At 52.7% G+C, this 20702-nt stretch overlaps 1 protein-coding gene across 3 annotated transcripts in view; it reads right to left on the minus strand.

The window, feature by feature from the left end:
• The window catches only part of FSTL4 (follistatin like 4), a 439834-nt gene that overhangs the window by 44696 nt on the left and 374436 nt on the right, over positions 1–20702 (minus strand). For 2 of the 3 annotated variants that reach the window (XM_061188169.1, XM_061188167.1), the window contains exons 7-8: positions 19311–19477; positions 5816–5939 (exon numbers count right to left, since the gene is read on the minus strand). In XM_061188169.1, coding sequence (XP_061044152.1) covers positions 5816–5939; positions 19311–19477 — 291 coding nt within the window. The remainder of the gene's footprint in view (positions 1–5815; positions 5940–19310; positions 19478–20702) is intronic. The other variant, XM_061188168.1, reaches the window with a different exon arrangement.

Here is a 20702-nt window from a genome sequence, read left to right on the forward strand (position 1 = left end):
GCCAAGGGAACAATCAGTGCAGGGCAGTGGAGTCAAGAAGGCAGGGCGGGCACGGCAGAGGGAGAGAAGTTCACCGGGCAGGGGCATGTGGGAGGGGTGGGGCAGGGCCTGGGTCCCGGTGTGTGTGCGTGTGTGCGTCTGTGAGCGTGCACGGTGGACTCCTGGGCATGGAAGCTGCCGCTGCCCCTCTGTGAACCAGTGGCTTGGGCCTCCCCTCCTATGGTTCCTGGCCAGTCAAGAGATGTCTGCCCTCTGGCCTCTGGGCGTGGAGGAGGCCAAAGAAGCACAGCCCAGTCAGCAGCAATGGGAGGGGGCCCTGCAGACAGGCCCAGATCCCTGGCTAGATCGGGGCCAGTAGCCTCCTGGATCTTCCCAGCTCCATGCCTGGCACGAGCGGGCCTGTGACATGGAAGGCAAACCCCGGAGTACCAAGGAGCTCCACCGAGAAGCCCATTTTGCCCTGACCTGATCTTTGCTAAGTTGAAAACTGGCAATAGGATGTTAGAGGGAAAAAATAACCATCCCATCATTTGGGTAGAAGCTCAGCCACTGCCTCCAGGACCCAACTGTCCTCCTCGCGTGTGATGAGGCATCGCTAAGACTGCAGCTGGTGTGGAACAGGCCCCGGGCTCTGAGAGAGCACTGCAGCCAGAGCCCTGATCCAGCCTCCTGCCAGGACAGGGAGGGCCTAAGGAGAACCCTGGGCAGGGAGGCATCAAAGACCTTAGTACCCTTGGCCCCTGCTTGGTCAGGGTCCTGTCAGAAAAAGTCCTGCACTTTCTTTGTGAGAAACTACCCTTCCCAGGGTAGGGATCAGGTGGAGACACAGCTTTCTGCCAGCAGCAAGGCAAAGGCCCAACTGCTTTCCTTTGGCCCTGATCTCCCCTCTTCCTTTGTGTTAATTCACACACTAAAAAGCATTCGAATTAATGTATCTGGGATAAACACATTCGTTTTCTTTTAAATTTGCAAAACCTTCCCATGAAAATATTTGAATACATAACACAAAGGTACATTTTCTTTGGGAAACATCAATCATTTCCAAGGTGAAAGGCAGCATAAATATGTCTTAAGTAAGAGGCACATTCACAAAAGTACCAAGCTGGAGTAATAAACAGATTTGGGAGATTCCTGTTGTGTTTTGGGAATGAAGCGTTTCTTGTCTGAACTGTGGGGAGGTTGAGGGTGTTTTTAATTTAATGGATTAATCATTTATTTCTGAAGTTTTTGTTCCTCCTATGGAAGCAATGTGGGAAGTTTGCATGAAGTTATAAATCATGTCAGTGTTTGGGCCTCATCTCCGGGAGGTCTGGTCTATGGGGAAGTTATACTAATAATTTGAGAAAGGAAATAGTTGCCTGGAAGGGTTTCCTTTAGCAAACCAGGTCAAGGCAGAGTCCTGGATGGAGAAGAAGCTCCAGAAGATGGTGACCCAGCCTGTATATGGAGCCCTGCCCCTGCCACCAGGGAGTGAGGCAGCTCCAGGGAGAAGTCTATATTTTATTCCTGGCTTGGCAACTTTCTCTGGGTCTTGATTTTCCCATCTGTATAATGAGTTGGAAGGTCTCTGAGGGGCTACCAGCTCAGACCATCTGTGTCCACCAACTACAGTTAAATATGGCTTGAGACAAAACAAAATCTCCCCCATATCTGTCCCATCTTGGACTTTGAATTATATCTGGCCAGGCATTTCCCAAGCATTTGACACATATCCTATCTCATCAGGCCTATAAGGGAGGAGGCACTATTGTTATTCCCATTTTACAGGTGAGTTTACTCACCAAAGATGTATGTCAAGGAAGTACCAGCACTTGGATAGGTACTAGGCTTGAATCCAGGTCTCTCTGGCTCAGAGTTCATGTCTTGACCCCATGACAGAGGTGTCTCCAGCTCGGGTCTGCGCCGTGCCTTGGGTGGAACAGCGCCACCCAGCTCCTGTTCGTGTGAGCGGTATCCCTGTCTCTTGGGCCCACTGGCCACACATTGCCTCCCCAGCACACCTGCCATTTACATGGAGTCTCCTGAGCCCTCAGAGAGGCAGGGAGCTGGCAGGGCCTCCTCTCCCCACTTCATCTTCCTCCCCTTCTTGTCCTCCCTCTGACTGAGGAGAAGCAAGGAGAAGGAACCGACAGACCATTGTTCCCTGTCTGTGTGTCCTGGGCACCGCCTCGGCTCAGTAAGCCACAGGCCATCTGCCAGGCCAAGAGAGGACCAAATCCCACCACCCACAGCACAGCTGGGCGACCCCACCAATTCTACTCAAGCTGCTCTGGGACATCTTTCATGCTTTTGACTCACGCTTGGGATGACTGACGAAAAGGAACAAATCCCGCAGATGAATCTGTTATAGCTTTCTCACATCTTCTCCACGAGATGCCTCAGCAAAGCAGTGCTCCTTCTGTCCTGAGCACAGACGGTGCCTTCTCACCTTCCCAGTCCTCCTGCCCGGAAGGCCCCCGTGCCCACCGCCTCGGTGAGCCTTCCGCAGCAGCCCAGCCCTCCTGGGCCTCCCCCTGGGAACCTGAGCAGCATCGGGCATCGGCACAGTGATCTGCCAAGCCCACCTGGAGCTGGACGACCAAGCCGTGCAGGTCATCAACTTCAGTCCTGCTGCGGGCAGGGGCTGCCCTTATATCTACGCTGTGGGTCCTTTGTTGGATGCTCGCTAAGCCAGCTGTTTCTGACTAGCGTGAGCTCAGCACCAGGGGCAGGGATAAACGAGGCAGGGTTCCTATCCCCGGATCCCTCACAGTGTGCCCCCCGACAGCAGATCAACACCGACCTGCTGAACGACCACGTCTGGATTCGCCAACAGCAACAGTGCAATGTCCCAAAGGGGAGGATGGGGCAGAGAAGGCATCAAGAGTCTAGGCTTTGGTGTCAAGATCCATTTTGCAGTTATATACTAATTGTAGGGCTGGGGTTCCTAGGAAAATCACTTAATCTCTCTGAGCCCTAGTTTCCTCATCTGTGAAACAGAGATGGTGCCCAGTAATTATTCAGTAAATGTTCCTACTGTAATTGTGTCTTTCGTACCATTTTACTTTCAACGACATCTTCCCACCTTCACACACAGATAGGGAGGTTTCCCTCTCAGTCAACACAGCACGCTTCATTTCTGGAATACTCTGAAAACCTCGTGTCTTGTTCCCTGGTCAGCAGGCAACGGACTCATGTCCTTGGAAGGCAACACCAGATCTACCTTAGTACGGTGCTCCCATGAGGGAGCTGCTTAATGGACCCAAATGCCGCCCCCAAGTGCCTGGGGGTCAGCCCAGCCCAGGGACCTTGTGGGCTCCTGGAGTGAGGCCCACCTAATGGCCCAGCCCAGCCGTCATGGAACTGAGTGAAGTGAGCCATGGAATGAGGTGGAAAGCCCACCGCAAAATACAGAGGTCCCAGCATGCTGCCGCTGACTCTAGTACTTCGGCTGGAAGAGAAGCCTTAAATCTCTCAGCAGTTAGGAAATGGATCTCAGGTGGCCTCTCTCTGGATCTCAGTGGGGAGGTTTTGCTATTTAGACTCCCCTAGGTCCCAAGCAGCCTCTTTAGCAATTGCTGGGGTGGTGGGTGGGTGGGAGTGGAGTGGCTGGGGAGGCTCGAACAGAACTCTCCAGTGTCAGCTGCAGAGTCCACTCCCCACTCGGGTAGCAACAGGAAGCAGCCTAGTCTCTACTTTCAGCCCGGCAACACATGGTGTCCGTGTGCCTGGGCCTTGCTCCCGGATTCAGCACCAGGAGGGAGGAAATGGTTCATTCCCATCATGAGCTCTGTCTCAGAATTCTGGGGGAACAGGAGGCAGAAGGGCCCTCCCAGCACCGTGGACCTGCCATTCATGTATTAAAGGTGTTTAAGACCACAGAGTCTCCTGCAGGCGCCTGTACACCCCGATTCAAGCCAACAAACACAGCCACAAAGCCCCAAAGGATTAAATATGTCCCAGCTCAAGGGAAATACTAATAAAATATGGCTTTGGCACATATGAACATAAAAATCCCTAAAACATCCTATAGGACAAATGTAGAGGCAAGCTGAGCTCACTCTGTTGTCCTTAAATGGCTTGTCACCCAGGATCCCAGAGGTAAGTGACATTGAACCTCATGATGTAATTATTCTCAACACCACGTACACTTTATCTCAGAGCGGAAGCCCTGGACACAGCTGGCACAAAGGATCTGGGGCTGACTTGGAGCTTTCACATTATTCTCTGGTGCACAGACGCCCTGCTCAGGCCTGCTTGGTGAAAGCAGTGATGTCCAGCTGGGCGTGGCCGGACACGTCTAATTTCCCTGGAGTGCTGATCTGCCACGGCACTGTGATAGCTTGTTTGTTGTGATGGCTGGAGTGGCCAGCAGTGTGACAGAGGGCAGAGCACAAGCCCTGGGTCTAGAATGACACCTACCAGTGGTGTGACCCCAGGAAAGTGACCTTACCTAGAAACTCATCCATAAAGTGGGTTAAAATATACTGACTGGGAGAGTCCATGTGAATGTGTTAGCCTAGGGACTGGCCAGAGAAAGTCTCAGAAAACACTGGCTATTGTAATTGCTGATGTGGTCATCAGCAGGGGTTAATTCTTCTCAGTTTCTGGGAGTCCTGGCAACACAGGGGCCTGTGAGAAGCAAAGAAAACCTGCCGAGCCTGCTGAGGTTCTGCTTGGCTGGGCCCAAGCTGAGGCTCGTGAAGCCTCTGGGGGAGGGAGGTGGGAACCAGCCCCTTTTGCAGAAAGTAAGGCCTCCCAACTGGATAAGTGATTTGGGTCCACAGTACCTGGAGGAGGAGTGGCGTGTTCTAGACAGTGTCTGCTTCTCACTGGATCAAGACCACAATAGCTTGCCATCTCCATGTCACTGTAGCCGAGCAGGACCCTATGGGGCCTTCCCGGGACAGACTCCCTCCCCAACCCCCATGTCCTCCACCTGCCTCTTGTCTATAGAAAACCTTTAGACTCCCAGGCCTGCCCTGAGTGCCAAAGAATAAATTTAATCAGACAAGTGAGAAAATGCAGAAAGGAAAACAGTCAAGCAAGACAAAATAATAATAGTTTAGCCATTAAACAAAGTCAAGGACCTTTAGTTCCTCCTCAAGGGCTATAGATAATATTCGGAGCCATGCCCTTTGAGCTGTTTTGCAGATGCTGAAACCCCCACCAGGTGGAAGAAGTTAACTCTATGCTGGCCACAAGTACGTAGAACCCAGACCGGTTGGAACCAGAAGGTTGACGGTATTGACTCCCGATTACCCCACCACCAACCAATCAAAAGAATGTCCGCGAGCTGATCACGTGCCCCACAGCACCCTCCCCCCCAAACCCCCCGTCTTTAAAACCTCTCCCTGAAAGCCTTCGGGAGTTGGGTCCTTTTGAGCACTAGCTGCCTGGACTCCTTGCTTGGCACCCTCCAACAAACACTGTGCTTTCCTTCACCACAACCCAGTGTCAGTAGACTGGCTTTACCTTGAGCAGGCGGGTGGACCCAAGTTCGGTTTGGTAACATCACCTACAGGGCACACTCCACATTCTACAGGGGCGTACTGGAGATGCTGGGTGTGACCTGCCTAAGTGACTCACCCCCTCCCACCTTAACTCACTTCATCAGAGGAGGCTTTGGGGAAAGCCAGACCAGGAAATGAGTTGGCAGACTCTGCCCCTGCCTGCCCGCCCCCCTCCCCAGCCCCTCTTTACTTACAGGAAAGATGGGACATTTTGGGGTCACGTATTTCTTTAAGAAGACAGAATGCAGGAGGGGAGGAGGGTTGTTCTGAGCAGCGTTTGGGAACACTCTGGGGGGACAACATGCATGGAGCCATTTACTAACCATTCACCTGCAGGACGTGGGTCTGGAACAGCTGCTCGTAGCCAGAGGCATGGCAGGTGTAATTGCCCATGTGGATGGTGGTCACCTTGGTGATGTAGAGGGAGTCGTCCTCTCCAAAGTCCTGCTTGGGCAAGGAAGACAACAAGATTGGCTTCTCTGTTGAGTAGCCTGGGAAGGATAGCCAGGTCTCCGGTTTTGCAGGAAAATAGAAACCCTGTAGCTGCGAGAGACTTCCTTTCTGCCTGGCCCCCTTACTCAGCCAGAGCTCCCTGCAGGGCTGGGCAGCAGGACCTCCATGTCTCTTCTGTGTTGCTTGCCCAGACCCTGTACATCCTTTTAAGATCTTGTTCACCTTCTCTGTGAGGTCTGGCTTGAACACCTTCCCCAGCACCCTCCCTCACCTGCCCTTCCTGTGCTGCTGCTTGGCTGGTTTCCTGGGCTCTTGTCCACCTGTTGAGAAGCTCTGGAGGGCGGCCTCCTTTAGGGTCAGCCATCTTTTTCTTAAAGGGCCAGATAGCAAACGTTTTTGGCTTTCTGGGCCATAGGGTTTCTGTCAACTACTCAGCCCTGCCTTGTAGCATGAAAATAGCCATACCAATGCCTAAATTAATGAGTATCACTATGTTCCAATGAAATTTTATTTAAAAAAAAATGTGGTGGGCTGCCTTTGGCCCATGGGCTATAGTTTGCCTACCACTGGTTTAGATCTCACCTCCATCTCCAAATAATTTCAGGCAGCTTACAGAGATCTGGGTAACCTAAGAGAAGGGAAATTGAACTCTGAGGAAAATGAGGGCAAACAAAAAACAAGGGCAGGGATGTACTAGAGAGCAAAAGGGTCTGATGCCAGGGGTTCCATGAGAAATGGCTCAGTAAGCCTTGTCCCTGTGACCTCTGCAGCCTCACAGAGTGGGATCCTATTTGGCCAGCACGTGGGGAGGGATGGGCAGGAGGGGGCTTTGAGCTGGTCAGAGTCCCCTGGTGAGCGCTGGGCATGCTGCACTCCCCCAGGGCCTTTCCAGTCAGCTGCCTTGTCTCCTGCAGAACAATGCACAATGCTGGCCCTGTCCAGGCACCAACCACAGACATGCTGGGGAATGGAATTACCGGTGTTTCAGGGAGACCTTTCATCAGGTTTGGCTTTAGCTACCAAACATCTCCGAGGTGTGGTGCTCAGAGCTGATGGGACAGAGGAGGTCCTGGCTCCCTGATGAGCAACAGGGCTGGGCAGTACTAGCTGTGAGGAGTGATGGGGGAAGCCCAGTGCTGGCACTCAAGATACTCAGGTTTTAGCTTGAACTCTGGCACTGATCAATGTTCCCTCATCCCTCTGGGCACTGGCTTCCCCACCTGTAAGTTGTGGACAATTTATATGCCCTATCTGCCTCCTGGGGTGATGGGGAGATCTGGCAAGAGAATGCCCACGAGTACATTTTCCAATGTGGGAAGTGTGACATACATGGGGGCTGCTACTTTTCTTATTATTAACAGAAGATGCAAAACTCCTCTTGACCCCCTGGAGACAACACCAAACCATCCCTCCCGTCATTCTCCCTGTCCTTCCTGAGCTTCCTTTTTCCACAGAAGCAATCTCGTGGCAGGGACGGAAGGCCACCAGTCAGTGTGGCACAAGGATTGTCCAAGGGCCCGGCCACAGCCATCATGAGTCCTTTAAAGATGCTTTCTGGCTAATTAACCCAATGAAGGGTGCAGGCCCAAGAGAGGTTTGGGTTAAGGCACAGGTTGGAAGGTGGAGAGTGGATGCATGCAGCCTGCTTTCAGTATCAAGGAAAAAAATACTCAGAAGTGCTCCCAGTGGAGTGAAATATTGGAGAAGGCTGCTGTAAGAAACCCTTAGAGTTTTCTCTGAAACATTGCTCTGCTGTAAAAAGCCCCATTCCTATCATGCAGTGGAAGCTTCCCTAATAAAAATAAAACACCAGATAGCTTATTTGTCCTGTGGCAATAACAGAGTCATAAAGGGTTCATACCTGAGTTGCTTATGAAAAGTTAATGGTTAGTCAGTTCTGGGGTTGACATATTTCTAATCTAAGCTGTTTCCTGTGTCAAAACCTAAGTCTGCAGGAAAATACATTTTGCTTGGAGTCTCAGTGGTGGAATGGCATCTCGAAAGAGGGCTGGGGAGCTGGGTGCGGCCCCACCTTGGGGAACCTCAGTACCTCACTTGGTTGGTTCCTGGACAGACTCCATCCCAAAGGGCAACACCAGAGCTGTTTGTAAGGGGTTTGGTGCTGGGGATCCCCCGGCATTTCCCTCTGTGCTGCCTTCTTGAGCCTTCATACCCACAGCCCTGCCTCACAGGAGGGCCCTTGTAGTCAGTCTCAGGTTCTGGCACCCCCTGCTCTTCTTGCCACCTCATTGGGGTTGGGTGGTCATGGGACCACAGGCTGAGAAGAGCCCCCAGGCTGAGGTTCCCACAGATCAACTGCAGAGTGGTGCCCAGTAATAACACCAGCTCACAGTCTCCACGAGCTAACCGTGTGCTGGGAATCTTGACATACGTCGCTTTGTTTAAGCCTCAGAAAAAACCCTGAAAACCATGAAGCAAAACAAATGCCCAGTCCCCATGGGGTGAGAAAGTAGAGCTCTCCTGCGCAATATATTCAGAGTCTGACCTTCTCTCACCACCTCCACTGCTACTGCCGTGGGCCAGACGAACGGCCCTCCGCCGCTGCCCCTCTGCGCCGCATCCAGACCACGCCCCCCTCACTCAGAGTCCCAGCCCTAGAGGGTCTGCAGGGATGACCTGCCGTCCCCTCTCCACCCCATCTCCTTCCACGCTCCCTTGCCCATTCCTCTCCAGCACTGTGGCCCCTTGCTGTTGCTCCAACATGCCTGGCATCCTGCCCCCTCAGGAACTTTCTCCTTCTTGTCCCACTGCCCCAGGACTATCAGTCTGGCTTGCTCTACCTCCTTCAAGTCCGCTCATATGTTATCTGCCGGCCCTATCTGTAACCCCCACGGAGCACCTGGCACGCACTTACTCCCATTTAGCATACTGTTTGCCACGTGTCTCCCCAGCTAGAATGTGAGCTCCACCCTCGTGCCTGCTGCTCTCTGCTGTGTCCCCAGTGCCTAGCGGGGCCCGACACAGAGTGAGCCCTCAGTGGATATTCGCTGAGCAGACTGTACAAGGCGCTGAGCTAGGCTCTCTGCAGGGGCTGTGCCCTGGTTCCGGTTCTTTGGGTTCGACAATGGAGGCGCCCACCTCCTGCCTTCCTGTGCCCTCAAATGTTACCAATCACACGGGGTCCAAAGCAAGTGGCTGGTGGGGAGGCAGAGAGCTGGTCTCAAGTCTTGTCCCTGCTTTCCCACCCTGCCCCCTTCTCCACGCTGCATCCTCAGGCCTGGGCACACTGGGAGGGCTCAACTCAGTGCAGCAGGCAGAGCCCATGCGTGTAGTCCCAGACTGGGCTGATGGCTTCTGGGAGCCCCTAACAGAGTTGCTTAACCTCTCCGTCTGTTTTCCCTCACTGCTCCTGGGAGCAGAGGCATATCCCTTGGGTGATCGCTCAGGTGTGGAGGTGTGTGGGTTGCCGGATGTGTTATGGCTCTACTTCGAGCACCTAACTCATTACCAGCCTGTGAGTTAGGCTCTGGGGAGAACCTGACTCTGTACTAAATAAAATAATGGCTCTGGGCTGAAACAATAGGCATCACATAATTACAGGAAAAAAGTGCATATTATTTTCTGGAGCATGAATACTGGCTACAGAAATCAAATTTACCTCATTGGATGTAAGGAAATTACTTTAAAAATTGATTTATAAGAAGTTACATAAAACTAAACCTGCAATCCTTCTCCTCCTGAAGGTTTTCTGAGGTGTGTCTGAATGCTGCTATCAGTGCTTGATTGCATCTCTGTAACTGTCTTTTTATGGATGGCTTTTTTTTCTTTTGCTCTGATGCATAGAAATGTATTAGCAAACTCAAGGTTCCTTCCAGAAATAAACAGATGCCAGATTAGACCATTCTTTGTATTGATGCACACCTGTCTTTGGAAAAGAGACAGTTTTACTTAAAGGTACGTATTTTTTGCCTTTTAAAAAGCTATTTTCTAAGTATCTGCCCTTAATAAAGTAATTAAATGAAACTTCAGTATTAAACAATATTTAAGCAGAGGCAAGATGGGGGATGTTGTCATAGTGATACATGTGAGTCAGGTCTAAGTAATATGAAAATGAGCCATCAGTGCTGATTATTTAGTGACTAAACGTTAGACACAAGGACTCCAGAGTGATTTCAGAGGTTAGGTTAATGGTACTGTCAGTGCTACAAAGTTTAGAAACATTTATTCAGAGCTTTTCTAGCTCTGCCCTTCTCAGGAGCACTCTTGGCTCTCTTTGGAGAGGATGGAGTAAAGGAGAGGGTCTTTTCCCCCAGGCTGGTTTGACTCTGGCCCCCAGAATTTCACTAACCCTAGCATCCCACCTGCACAAATGCACCCAAACACTGAGCGATGCAGCGCCTTGGTGATAGCCGGTCCTCAGAGATGTCTGCACTCACATGAACACACACGTCCATTATCCAGACCCAGCAAAGACCAGATGCATCATTGGTGGGCACAGACAAACATCTTTGTGAACACATGCAGTAAACATGAGCATGTGTGTACACACATGTTCCAAACCACTGCTCTCTCTACACAGCTGACCCCTCGGACTCACACTGGGGTTCCCGTGTTGGTCACCTCCTTCTAGCCCCTCAGAGGGCAGATCTGTCACTCTGCGAGGGTCTGCAGAAGCAGTCCTATCAAAGTCCTCTTAAAAGAGAAGTCCCTGCAACTTGAAGCAATGCCTAAGTGGCCACTGAGCCCCCAGGGGAAGGCTGCTGTGGACAGTCACGTTCGGTGTGAGCAGCCTGGAGTGGGTCTGTCCTCCTGCCCACTCCCAGGCCTGGCCCAGGACAGGGAGCCACAGGTGTGGGAGAAGGCTCTGTGGGCAGGCTCCGGGCTTCCCCAGGACTGTGGGGAGTGTGCAGTCACTTGCTGCCTGGGGTTTATGTGGTCAGTGCCAAAGGGGAGGCACCTCATCTCTCTGTGCACCCCTGTCCTGTGCCCATGTGTGGCATGGTGCCTGGTGCATAACGGGAGCTCATTTAGTGTTTGCTGAATGAATGGAGGTGTGTCAGCCTAGAGTGCTGGCTCGTGGGGAGCCATAGGAAGTGAAGTGAAGAAGTAACGTTATCCAGAGAGAAGTCTGGCCTTTGCCCTCAGCTCTTGGGAGGTGAACTCTAGGCCTTGGGATGTGCCTTTGTTTGCTTGAGCAAACCAGAGCATCTAACAATGTGATTTATGATGGGAGCCCTGCACCACATGGTACCAGCTCTGCCTCCTGTCTCCTGGCTGGATACTAGGGGTCAGCCATGCAGGCAGTATGGGATCGAGTGCTAGTGAAGGCTCTGGACACAGACTTGGGTGAGCTTCCCTGGTAGGTATGTTGTTAGACGTCTATGCTGGGAACCATGACCGCGCCAGGAGACAATGGAAGCTCTGCACTTGGACCCTCCTGGACTCTGTCCTGTGGGCTTCTTCTCCTGGCTGATTTTAATCGGTACTCCTTCCTGATGATAAACCATAACTGTGAGTATAACAGCTCTCAGTGAGCTCTGTGAGTCCTTCTAGTTAAATTATTAAACCTAAAGGTAGCTTGGGGAACTCCCCAAACTTGAAATTGATGTCAGAGTGAGGCCATTCTTGTATGAACTGCTGTCTCTAACTTTGTAATTGGTTCCAGAACTCAAATGGGGGAGATTCTGACCCAGTTGTGTGGATGCTAAGCATTTGCCCTGGGGACAACCTTGAGTGTCTGAGTGCACACAGGGGCCTGGGTACCTGTACGAGAAGGCTCATGCCAGAGACATTGCTTTGAGTACCAGCTCGTCCATCCCCAGAGGCCAGAGGGCAGACACCTCTTGACTGGCCAGGACTCCAGAGTATATCACGTGGATGAGTGGCAGCTCCTGGGGTCTTCCGGGGAGTTGCAGGCCTGAGCCCCTGAATGGGGCTTCGGATCCTTAACTGATCAGCCCTGTGTGCCCAGCCTGGGTGGGAAGGGACTCAGGCGCTAGACTGCACTGCAGGGTCAACTGAAGTTCCACACCATCTCGAACCTGCTGCCTTCATCTGGGAACCCTGCAACCCTCCCCCCAGGGTCACTTGCATCACGAGTCCCCAGGCCTAGAGGGCCTTACCAGCTCCTCTAACCTGGATCACACTCCCAGCCAAGACAGCTGATAGGCATTCTTGCTGTTCCGGAAACACCCCAGGGAGGATTTGATTAAATTTCCTTCCATGGCTCATTTCAGGGACCAACAAGGCTTGCAATCAGGAATTTTCTCCTGCTATGGTGTTTAAAAATCTTATACACCATTTGAGGGAGTATAAACTGGTGCAACCTTTTTGGAGGGAGATTTGGCAATATCCATCAAAACTGAAAACATGTCCACTCTTGGATACAGTTATTCCACTTCTAAGAACTTATCTTACAGGGCTGCTTACACAAATGTGCAAAGAGGTATGTATAAGGATGTTCACCACAGTATCGTTTTCATTAGATAAAGCCTGAAAACAGCCTGAATGTGAGCCCCCCTGCGTAGGGCTTGGGCTCTGCATTCAGGGTCCAGAAGCTGGATCAGAACCTTCCTGAGGGACTCTGTACCTTTGAGACGGGGCCAGAAGAAGTCTCTGAGCACAAGTAAAGCCTTGAAGCTAGTACTATTGAGACAGGTTGGGACCTGGGCCCCCTTGCTGCAGTGCTGCAGTGCTTGCACCTGGACACACCTCTCCTCGAGCAACAGAATACAAAGACACTGTATGGGACTAAAAATAACTGCGTGCATGCGCAGTTGGGGCAAATTCCGGACGAAAGATACAAAGAGACCAAAAAACCCAACCGCCACTTTTGAAGAGCCTGGAGCAAAACCAAGGGGTCGGGAGCAAAAGCAGGGTACTGCGCATGCCCCCTGCACACAACACCACCGAAGGGGTGGGCAAACCACCGTAAGCTGGCCCTCCAGCCCGACCCCCCTGGACACACCCCTACTCTCACCGCATATAAAGAACAAGCTCGCCGGTTCCACCCCGCTCAGCTAGTGAGCCAGCAAGGGATCGTGTTGTTTGTTCTCGCTCCCCGCTGCTGCAGCAGGGGCCCCAGTAAAGCCTTGCCTGAATTTCTTGTCTGGCCTCTGATCAATTTCTGTTGATTAAAGAGGCCAAGAACCCTGGTCGGTAACACTATGGGGAAAGAGGGGTGATCCTGAGGAGGCCACTGAGAAAGCCAAGGCCAGTGGAGGTATTTGGGAGGGCAGAGAACCCCGTGAGTTCCACAGGCTGATGTACCATGGACCCGGGCCCTGTCTCTTGGAGAGCTCTGGCCAATTCTCCTTGTGGTTTGAGCTCATCCAAAGCTCAAAAGAACCGGTTGTTCATCTGTAACCAGGGTTTTTGACACGAGCTGGCCAAAGGCTTTGAGTGCTTCAAGTATACTGTTTTCCAAGATTTTAAAACAAAATGTACCCAAGCATTTAATGAGATTATTTTAATGCAGAACCTACAACCACTGTCTAGCATGTTGCAAACAGCTCTCCATGCTAATCAAACGCCTCTCATCTTTTTACAATAGATTCATGACTGGTTCATACAAAGACAATAAAAATTAAATGAGTCATGAGCTCTTAAATCATTCTCAAATTTTGGTCTTTTTAATAACTCACTTCCAAAGAAGAGCTGGGCTGAGAGCATATGCTTCATTAGAGTTACTTGTTCATGGTTTTACACCATATAGGCATGGGGAAAAAGTGAATCTTTTAACACATCCTTCAAACACTGCCACAAATAATTTCTTTTAATGGGTTTTGTTTTTCTGCTTTTGTCACTATACTCTGCCTGCCGACATCTGAAAGCCCCCAATAGGGAGATTTGGTGAAAGAAAAAAAACAGCAAAAAAGAGTGGCTTTTTCAAGTCATCTGCAATATATGGCGTTTGTTATAAGCCTTTTTTTTTTTTAAAGAAGAATACAATAGAAAAATGTATCCTCTCCCTGAGAATATCTCGGCCAAACAATTCCACGTGCTGGTCTCAGAGCCTTCTGCCTTCTCTTTGCTGTGGCAGAGGCTGGTGGCTAACGAGACCTGGAGCACCAGACACACGGGCTGCACCAGGAGGGGACACATCCACTGGGGCTCGGACACTGCAGCGGTTACTGTTGAAGCAGGAGGCAGGCCCAGCTGCCCCAGGGCGAGGCCTTGGCAATGCTTGGTGCTAGGTGCTGTGTCCTAAGAGCAAGGAACCTGGGGAGCTCTGGCTGGGGTGTGCAGGCTGGCTGCAGGCCCTGGCAAGTTCCTGGACCCTCTGACTAACAGAACCCCACTTGCCTCACAGGGCTGCGATGAGGATTAAATGCTTGTGAGCGGACTAGCATGGAAACTGGCTCCTGGACACAGCAGTGGCTTAGTACCGATGGTAGAAACACCAGCATTAACGCTAGCAAGGATTCAGGAGTCAGCTATTTTCTGGGACTTTGGGGATGTCTTCTCCCTGCTTCTCCTCCCCTGATGGGCAGCCCCTGTCCTTGGGGATATAAGGGACAGTGAGGAAGACAGTTACGAGGGGAGGGCAGGTGACATTGTGGGGGCAGGGCGTGAAGACTGGGTTTGGGGATGGTCACTTTACTTCCTGAGTAGCTACTGTGTGGTCTGGGCAGGGCGCTGCAGCCAGGGATGGGTTCCACTTCTGCAGAAAGTGAGGCAGCCTCCCCCTCACCTCAAGGACACCTAGTGTGGAGGCCAGGGTAGGGCGAGAAGTGTATGGATCTGCCTCAGAGATGGGCCCCCACCCCAGCCCCGATGCCTGTCTCAGGGGACAGGCCTCGGGAGACAGGAAAGATGGAGGCTCTGTGGTCCAGGTGAAAAAGCAAGGTTCCTGGCTCCTGTGCAGGGCTCTCATGTCCCACACGTCCCTGCTTCCCACACAATTTCCTTATCACAGCACTGTATGACCCCAGAGTCCAGAGAGCCCTCAGGGGGCACCTGGCTGGTCCCCTTTCCGCTTGGGTACTGGTGGTGAGAGGCATCTCCCTGCCTCCTAAGGCAGAGTCCTTCCTAAGGGTAAACTTCCCCCACGGACTCTGGTTGTGGCCCTCCAGCGTGACGGGCTGCCCTCCCCCACGTGGCACAGGGCTGTCTGAGCAGAGCAGGGCCCTAGGCTGGGCATGCTGACCACAGGCGCACAGTGCATGGCCTGCGGGGTGCGGGCTCGCGCAGGCACGCCGGCATGGGTGCTCTCCTGGCCGGCAGCCTGGCCTAAGATCAGGGCAGGTGGTGCTCAGGGAGCTGCTGTGCCTGTGCCTGTCCCCTGCCCTCGGCTTCTGAGCTGGAGCAGTGGCCGTGGGTCCTTGAGGGCTGAGGTGGGGGCCACAGGGCCAGGTCTGAAGCCACCAGACCCACCACTGCTTCTGTAAAGAGCCCAGCAGCTGGCCAGGAAGTCAACAAATTACAGGCCGCCCTTTGTGAGCTCTGGGGAACGTGCATGAGCAGAAACTATTGATTTCTTATCACGCAAACAGAAGGAGGTATCATAATCCAGGGACCTGCTGCCGGGAGGTGAGGCAGAATCCCGCCCCTCCTGGGGACCACCTGTCTTGGGGGCCTTTGCACTCCTGGTACCTAGTGCTGCCCTCTGCTTGGGGGGTTTGTTTTCCCGGGTGGGGCTGAGGCAGGGCCCCTCATGGTCTGTGCTGCAGTGAGGCTGAGGCATCCTGCAGAGGGGGGCTCAGGCATCCCGGGGGCGGGGCACAACAGGTCTGTGCTACCTTGCCCCCTCGAGGCTGGGGAGAATGTCTTTGCTCTACGCTCTGGCACAGGGCTTGCCACTCGCAGGCACTTATTAAGTGAATCCAGAGGATGGCTCCCCACGTAGGCCATCTGGACGGCCGTGTACACATTGGTGACTCCTGACTGCTCCTGACAGCGACATTGCTCACTGGGGAATCCAAGTGGCTCCTTCTTGCTTGGCTCCGGGCTAGAAGGGTACATTTACTTTCTGATCAAATATTATTCTGATGCTTGAGGCATCCTTGATGTTTGCAAGTCAGAAAAGTTTAATTACATGTGTCATTAGCATGGCATTCTGTAATAGCTCTGTGACTGAATTCATTAACAGAATTCTTAACAGATAAGACAAGACAAATTAATATTTTGTTGCCCATGAAAGCCTCTCATTAAGAGAGTAGTGAAAAAGTGATTAATATTTTGTTGCCAGTCAAGATGTCTCATACAAATGACAAAGAAAGGAGGCCCACACCTCTCGGTGCTCTCTAATCTGCCCGCCTTGGGTTTTGTAAGCTGATCAGCTTCCCCTGTTTGTGGAGCATTTGGGAGCCAGTCACTCATTACAAGGCCCGTGATCATGTTTCATCTCTGACTGTGGCAGGTGGGGGAGGGCGCTGAGATGCCACAGGCTGGGGGGCTCTACGAACCCCTCGATCCCCGATCTTTGCTCGACCAGGGTAGCCCCCCCGGGCTTTTCTCCTCTGACCAATCTTGCTTCAGAAATGCCCTGTGACTCCTGATGACCCAGCTCCACCTATCTCCAGCCTGATGTCCTCCTGGGGCTGCTCTTCTCACCGTCCTCGGACACGCTCAGCCTGAAAATGCCCACGCGAGGAGGAGAGCCTCATCCCCGTTTCCCCGCAGGCTCAGAGAAGGTGGCGGCCCTGGACTTGTCGGAGGTGGCTGGTCAGTGTCGCCCTCCGGATGAATCAAGGCTGACCTGAATCGAGGCGACTATAGGCAGCAGGGGCACCCCAGGGTCACACCTGCCTGACGGGGAGCCTCACCAGACTGCGCTGGCTGCTGTTTGGGGACTCAGGCTGCAAGGGGTTGAGAGTGTTGTCTGGTGGGAGCAGTAATAATAATAATAATAATAATAATTAGTAATATTATGAAAATGAGAGTGATAATAGTTAGCATGGAACATTATATGCTAAGAATTTCATGTGTCTCTTAATCCTCATTATAACCCTATGAGGCAGGATCTATTATTTATCCCTTTTCCACAGAGGAGGAAACTGAGGCCTAGAGAAGTCAAGTGCCATTTCCAAGGTCACTCAGCTAGTAAGTGGCAGAGCTGAGACTTAAAGCCAGGTCCTTTTGACCCCAGAGCCTGGCCCTTCATGAGTAGGCTGTGCTGCGTCCCTCCCCTCTTAAAGGCAGGTGCGTGTGTGTGTTTGTGTGTGCACGCGCGTGTTGTGTGTGTTGTGTTGTGTTGTGTGTGTGTGTGCTTGCATGCATCAGGCAAGTACCCCTGCGGGGCTGGCGCTGCCCTGCACCCTCAGGCGGGGGTTTCTGAGAAGCACAGGCCCCTGCCTGCTTGTGGGCTGCTGACTTGCCCAGAGCAGCAAGTGTTTCCTGGGAGGTAACAAGAGGCCATTAATCTCCAGTTGCACCCACAATTACCCAAATTGCTAACCTCACTGTGAAAAGTAGAAATTCAATTGAGCTGGTGCTGGAGGCATGTTCGAGGGAGGGGAAAGACACTCAGAGTAATTTAATTAACCATTGGCAAGTGCATTAAGAGGAGTTCTGCCTCTGCCTTTATTTCTAATGTCTTTAAATAGAGCATCAAGCAATGCACATGGATGTTCAGACAGACACAGGAGGACCTGACCTAGTTCTGAATTAATCACTACTGGCCAAACATAGTTAAAAGCTGACAACCCACCTTGAGAGATATGCACACACAAATGTGCACCCCAGCACACACATGTGCATATGCACACATACACATACACCCTAGTCTTTACAAACACGCCAGTGCCTTCCCTTGCTAAGATCGCAGACAAGCCCTGGGCACCTTAGGCTCAGAAGATGAAGAACTCTGCCCACCCAGCATCTGACCATCAAGCAGCCACCAGGCTTGTGCTGGTACTGACATTCAGAGATGGGTGGGATATAGGCTATGCTCACTATAGTGGGGAAATTGCAAGGAAACCATCCTGCCTGGTGTGACAAAGGTGGGGGAAGGGCACTTCTGCCCAGCTCTGCCCAGGGTGGGACTCTAGAGTGACCCCCTCTTCCCATCTGCTTCCCCCATGTTCTCCAGGGCACATCCAAAGGGGCCTAGAGAGTAGCAGAGTTCCAACTTTGTGGTTCCTGCAGGATTAAACGCTGGACCTCTCTCCCCACAAAGCAGTCTCAGAGTTGGAAGGGATCTTCAAGGTCATGGGGTTTAGCTGCCCTCTTGTGGCTAGCAGCATTGTTTACCATGATCCTGCTTGAGCTTGTATGCCTCTAGGGATGGGGAGCTCACTGCCTCCTGTGATGCTCACTCCATTGTGGGGCAGGGCTGATGGCTGGAATGGTGTTGCATCTAAGCAAACCAATTGGTCTCTTTTTGGTCCCTTGCCCTTTGTGCTAGTCCAACTCATGGGTCACACAGCCCAGGCCAGCTCCCTCTGCCCCAGCACCTCCCTCACCACCTCACAGCGGCTACAGGAACTGACCACTCATCCCACAGGTCTTCCTTCTTGGGGCCAAGCAGCCCATTCTGGGTTGGCCTGTCCTGAGCCAAGGAGACCAGGGCTGCCCCTTTTCTGCCTGAAACTTGTATTCCTGTCACAGTAGCTCAAGACCTGTCAGCCATCCTGGCAGCGCCCTATGTGGGTGGCATCACTCCATCTTCTCACATGAACTCCCAGGAAGCCACCTCATCCTGTGCCAAACCAGGGCCAGTGCATATTCTTGACTCAATCCCTTTATTCCTCAAGTCCAGTAGAAGGCAGGCACCGATAATGTTGCTCTTCTAATAGATTAATTCACTGAGGATCAGTTTAAGAAATTGTCCAGTCCTAAAGGCAGAGTGGGGTGATGCTGGGACCCCAGTGCGGGGTGCCTGGGCCCTCGGAACCCAGGAGACCCCCGTTGCTCATGTTAGGCTGTGAGAGCTCTGGAGCTCTCTTCTTCTGCTCAACTCATCACATCCATACTCCCTCTCCCAGCAAACAAGGCCCCTGGGCAGGCCCCTCTGGCCTGATCTTGTTTCCTTTCACCACCCCGCTGCCCCTGCCCTCCAGCCGACCCAGCCCAGAGGCTCACCTCTGCCCTCCACAGGGAATACCCCCTCCTCGGCATCCAGCTGTCTGTATCCTCCCCAGCTTCAGGGTCCAGAGTCTCTCCTGGGGGGCACCCAGCCAGATGCTCTCCCCTGCCCAGGAACCTCCTGCCCTGCCCACCGTGCCTCCCCTGTTCACCTTATTCTGGGGCTGGCTAGCAGCTTGCAGCCACCATCCATCCTATTCTCTGCACGAGGTGGGACTGATACCTCCAGACACCAGACAACAGGCTGAATGGCACCAACGTGGGATGTGAAAAGAAAGCCCTCTGGCCCTGCAGCTACCACATGGCATCTCGGCATCTTGCACAGTTGGCTTCCCCGGGAGGTGCGTCTGAGCTCAGAGTCAGAGCCAGGTGACTTACATTGATGTCTTCCAAATCCAGGAAGTTCAGGGCCAGCCCGTTGCGCTTCCAGACGATGGGTGGCCGCAGGTCTCCGTGGACAGCGCAGGTCAGCACTGTGCTCAGGCCCACGGTCACTGTGGCCACACTGACCCTCTCCTCAGGGGCGAGGCTGAGCTGTACCACCTCTGCAGGGAAAGGAGAAGCCGTCAGCTGGAGGCCCAGGGGATGGAGCCTATACCTGAAGGGATACAGCCACAGGGGTCTACTGCAGGTCACGGGCCTCGGGCAAATTCCGGGAGCAGGAACACTGTCCACGATGTGCTGACTAGATGTACAGATGGACACACCTCCTGGGAGAGGGGCCACAACTTATGTTAAATGCTCAAAGGGCTGTTTGAGGCAAATCAGGTCAGGAACCACAGCTAGCGTAGGGGAAGCATCTGGGCTGTGGATCTGTGAGTCAAGCTAAGAGTGTGGGCTGCCCCTCCGAAACCAGGGAGCCAGGTGTGCTGGCCCTGCCCTGTGCCCTCCAGGCCCCCTGGAGTCGGGGCCTTGCCAAGTGCTGTCAAGGTCTGCTGGCTGGGCCGACAGGTTTCTCATCCACCTGGGGGCAAATTAAAGGTTGCACTGTCTGAAGCCTGGGGAATGAACTGGCTGACCTTTGAAGGTTTGTTTCTGTCTAAGGATTCTCTGAACTTGGATTTGGATTTCTGCTCAGCCACCGTGCACTGTAGCCTTTAATTTTTTGAAGTGTACTTTGGGCTGTACAAATGATTAATCCTTGCCATTTTATACTCGATAACTGGCATTAAGACTGATCATCCGTCAGGCAAAGAGGAAGGGTCTAAAATATCTCCCTGCAATCACAGGCCTTTTGAAATTCTCAGGATTAAAGAAAAGAATCAAACTCAGGGTATTCAAATGCCAAAATGGGATGAGGCTCGGAAGGGGCGTCACTAGCTCACTGACTGGACTGCGCCTCCACTGTTCTGCCCCCAAATCTACTTGGGGAGCTTGGGGAGGAGACATGAGTGGAGGGAGGGGGCTGGCTCTGGGGGCCTGTGTTATTCTGGGATGCCAGCAAAGACGCTGGGACCTGGGGGCCTGACAGGTGTGGAGCAAGGCACAGAGTTGGGACCTGAGCTCTGTGACTCAGCGGGACACTTTTGAGCTGCGACCAGGCAGCACACCTGTGCTCACACCCTCTTGCCAGTGTGTGTGGGAAAGGCGGAGGGGAAGGGGAGCAAAAACAGCTGTAGGTGCCGTGCACCGCAAAGCAGGTGTGGTGAAAGCAGGTGCACTAAGGTCTGATCCTGAGCCCCAAAGCCCTTTCCCTTCTGCAAACATTCAGTGGCCTGGCCCTGGGCCCACAAAGAGGAACAAGATATACACTAGGTGCTTAATCAGTGC

Source organism: Eubalaena glacialis, chromosome 4 (genome assembly GCF_028564815.1).
Source record: "Eubalaena glacialis isolate mEubGla1 chromosome 4, mEubGla1.1.hap2.+ XY, whole genome shotgun sequence".
Classification (NCBI taxonomy): Eukaryota; Metazoa; Chordata; class Mammalia; order Artiodactyla; family Balaenidae; genus Eubalaena; species Eubalaena glacialis.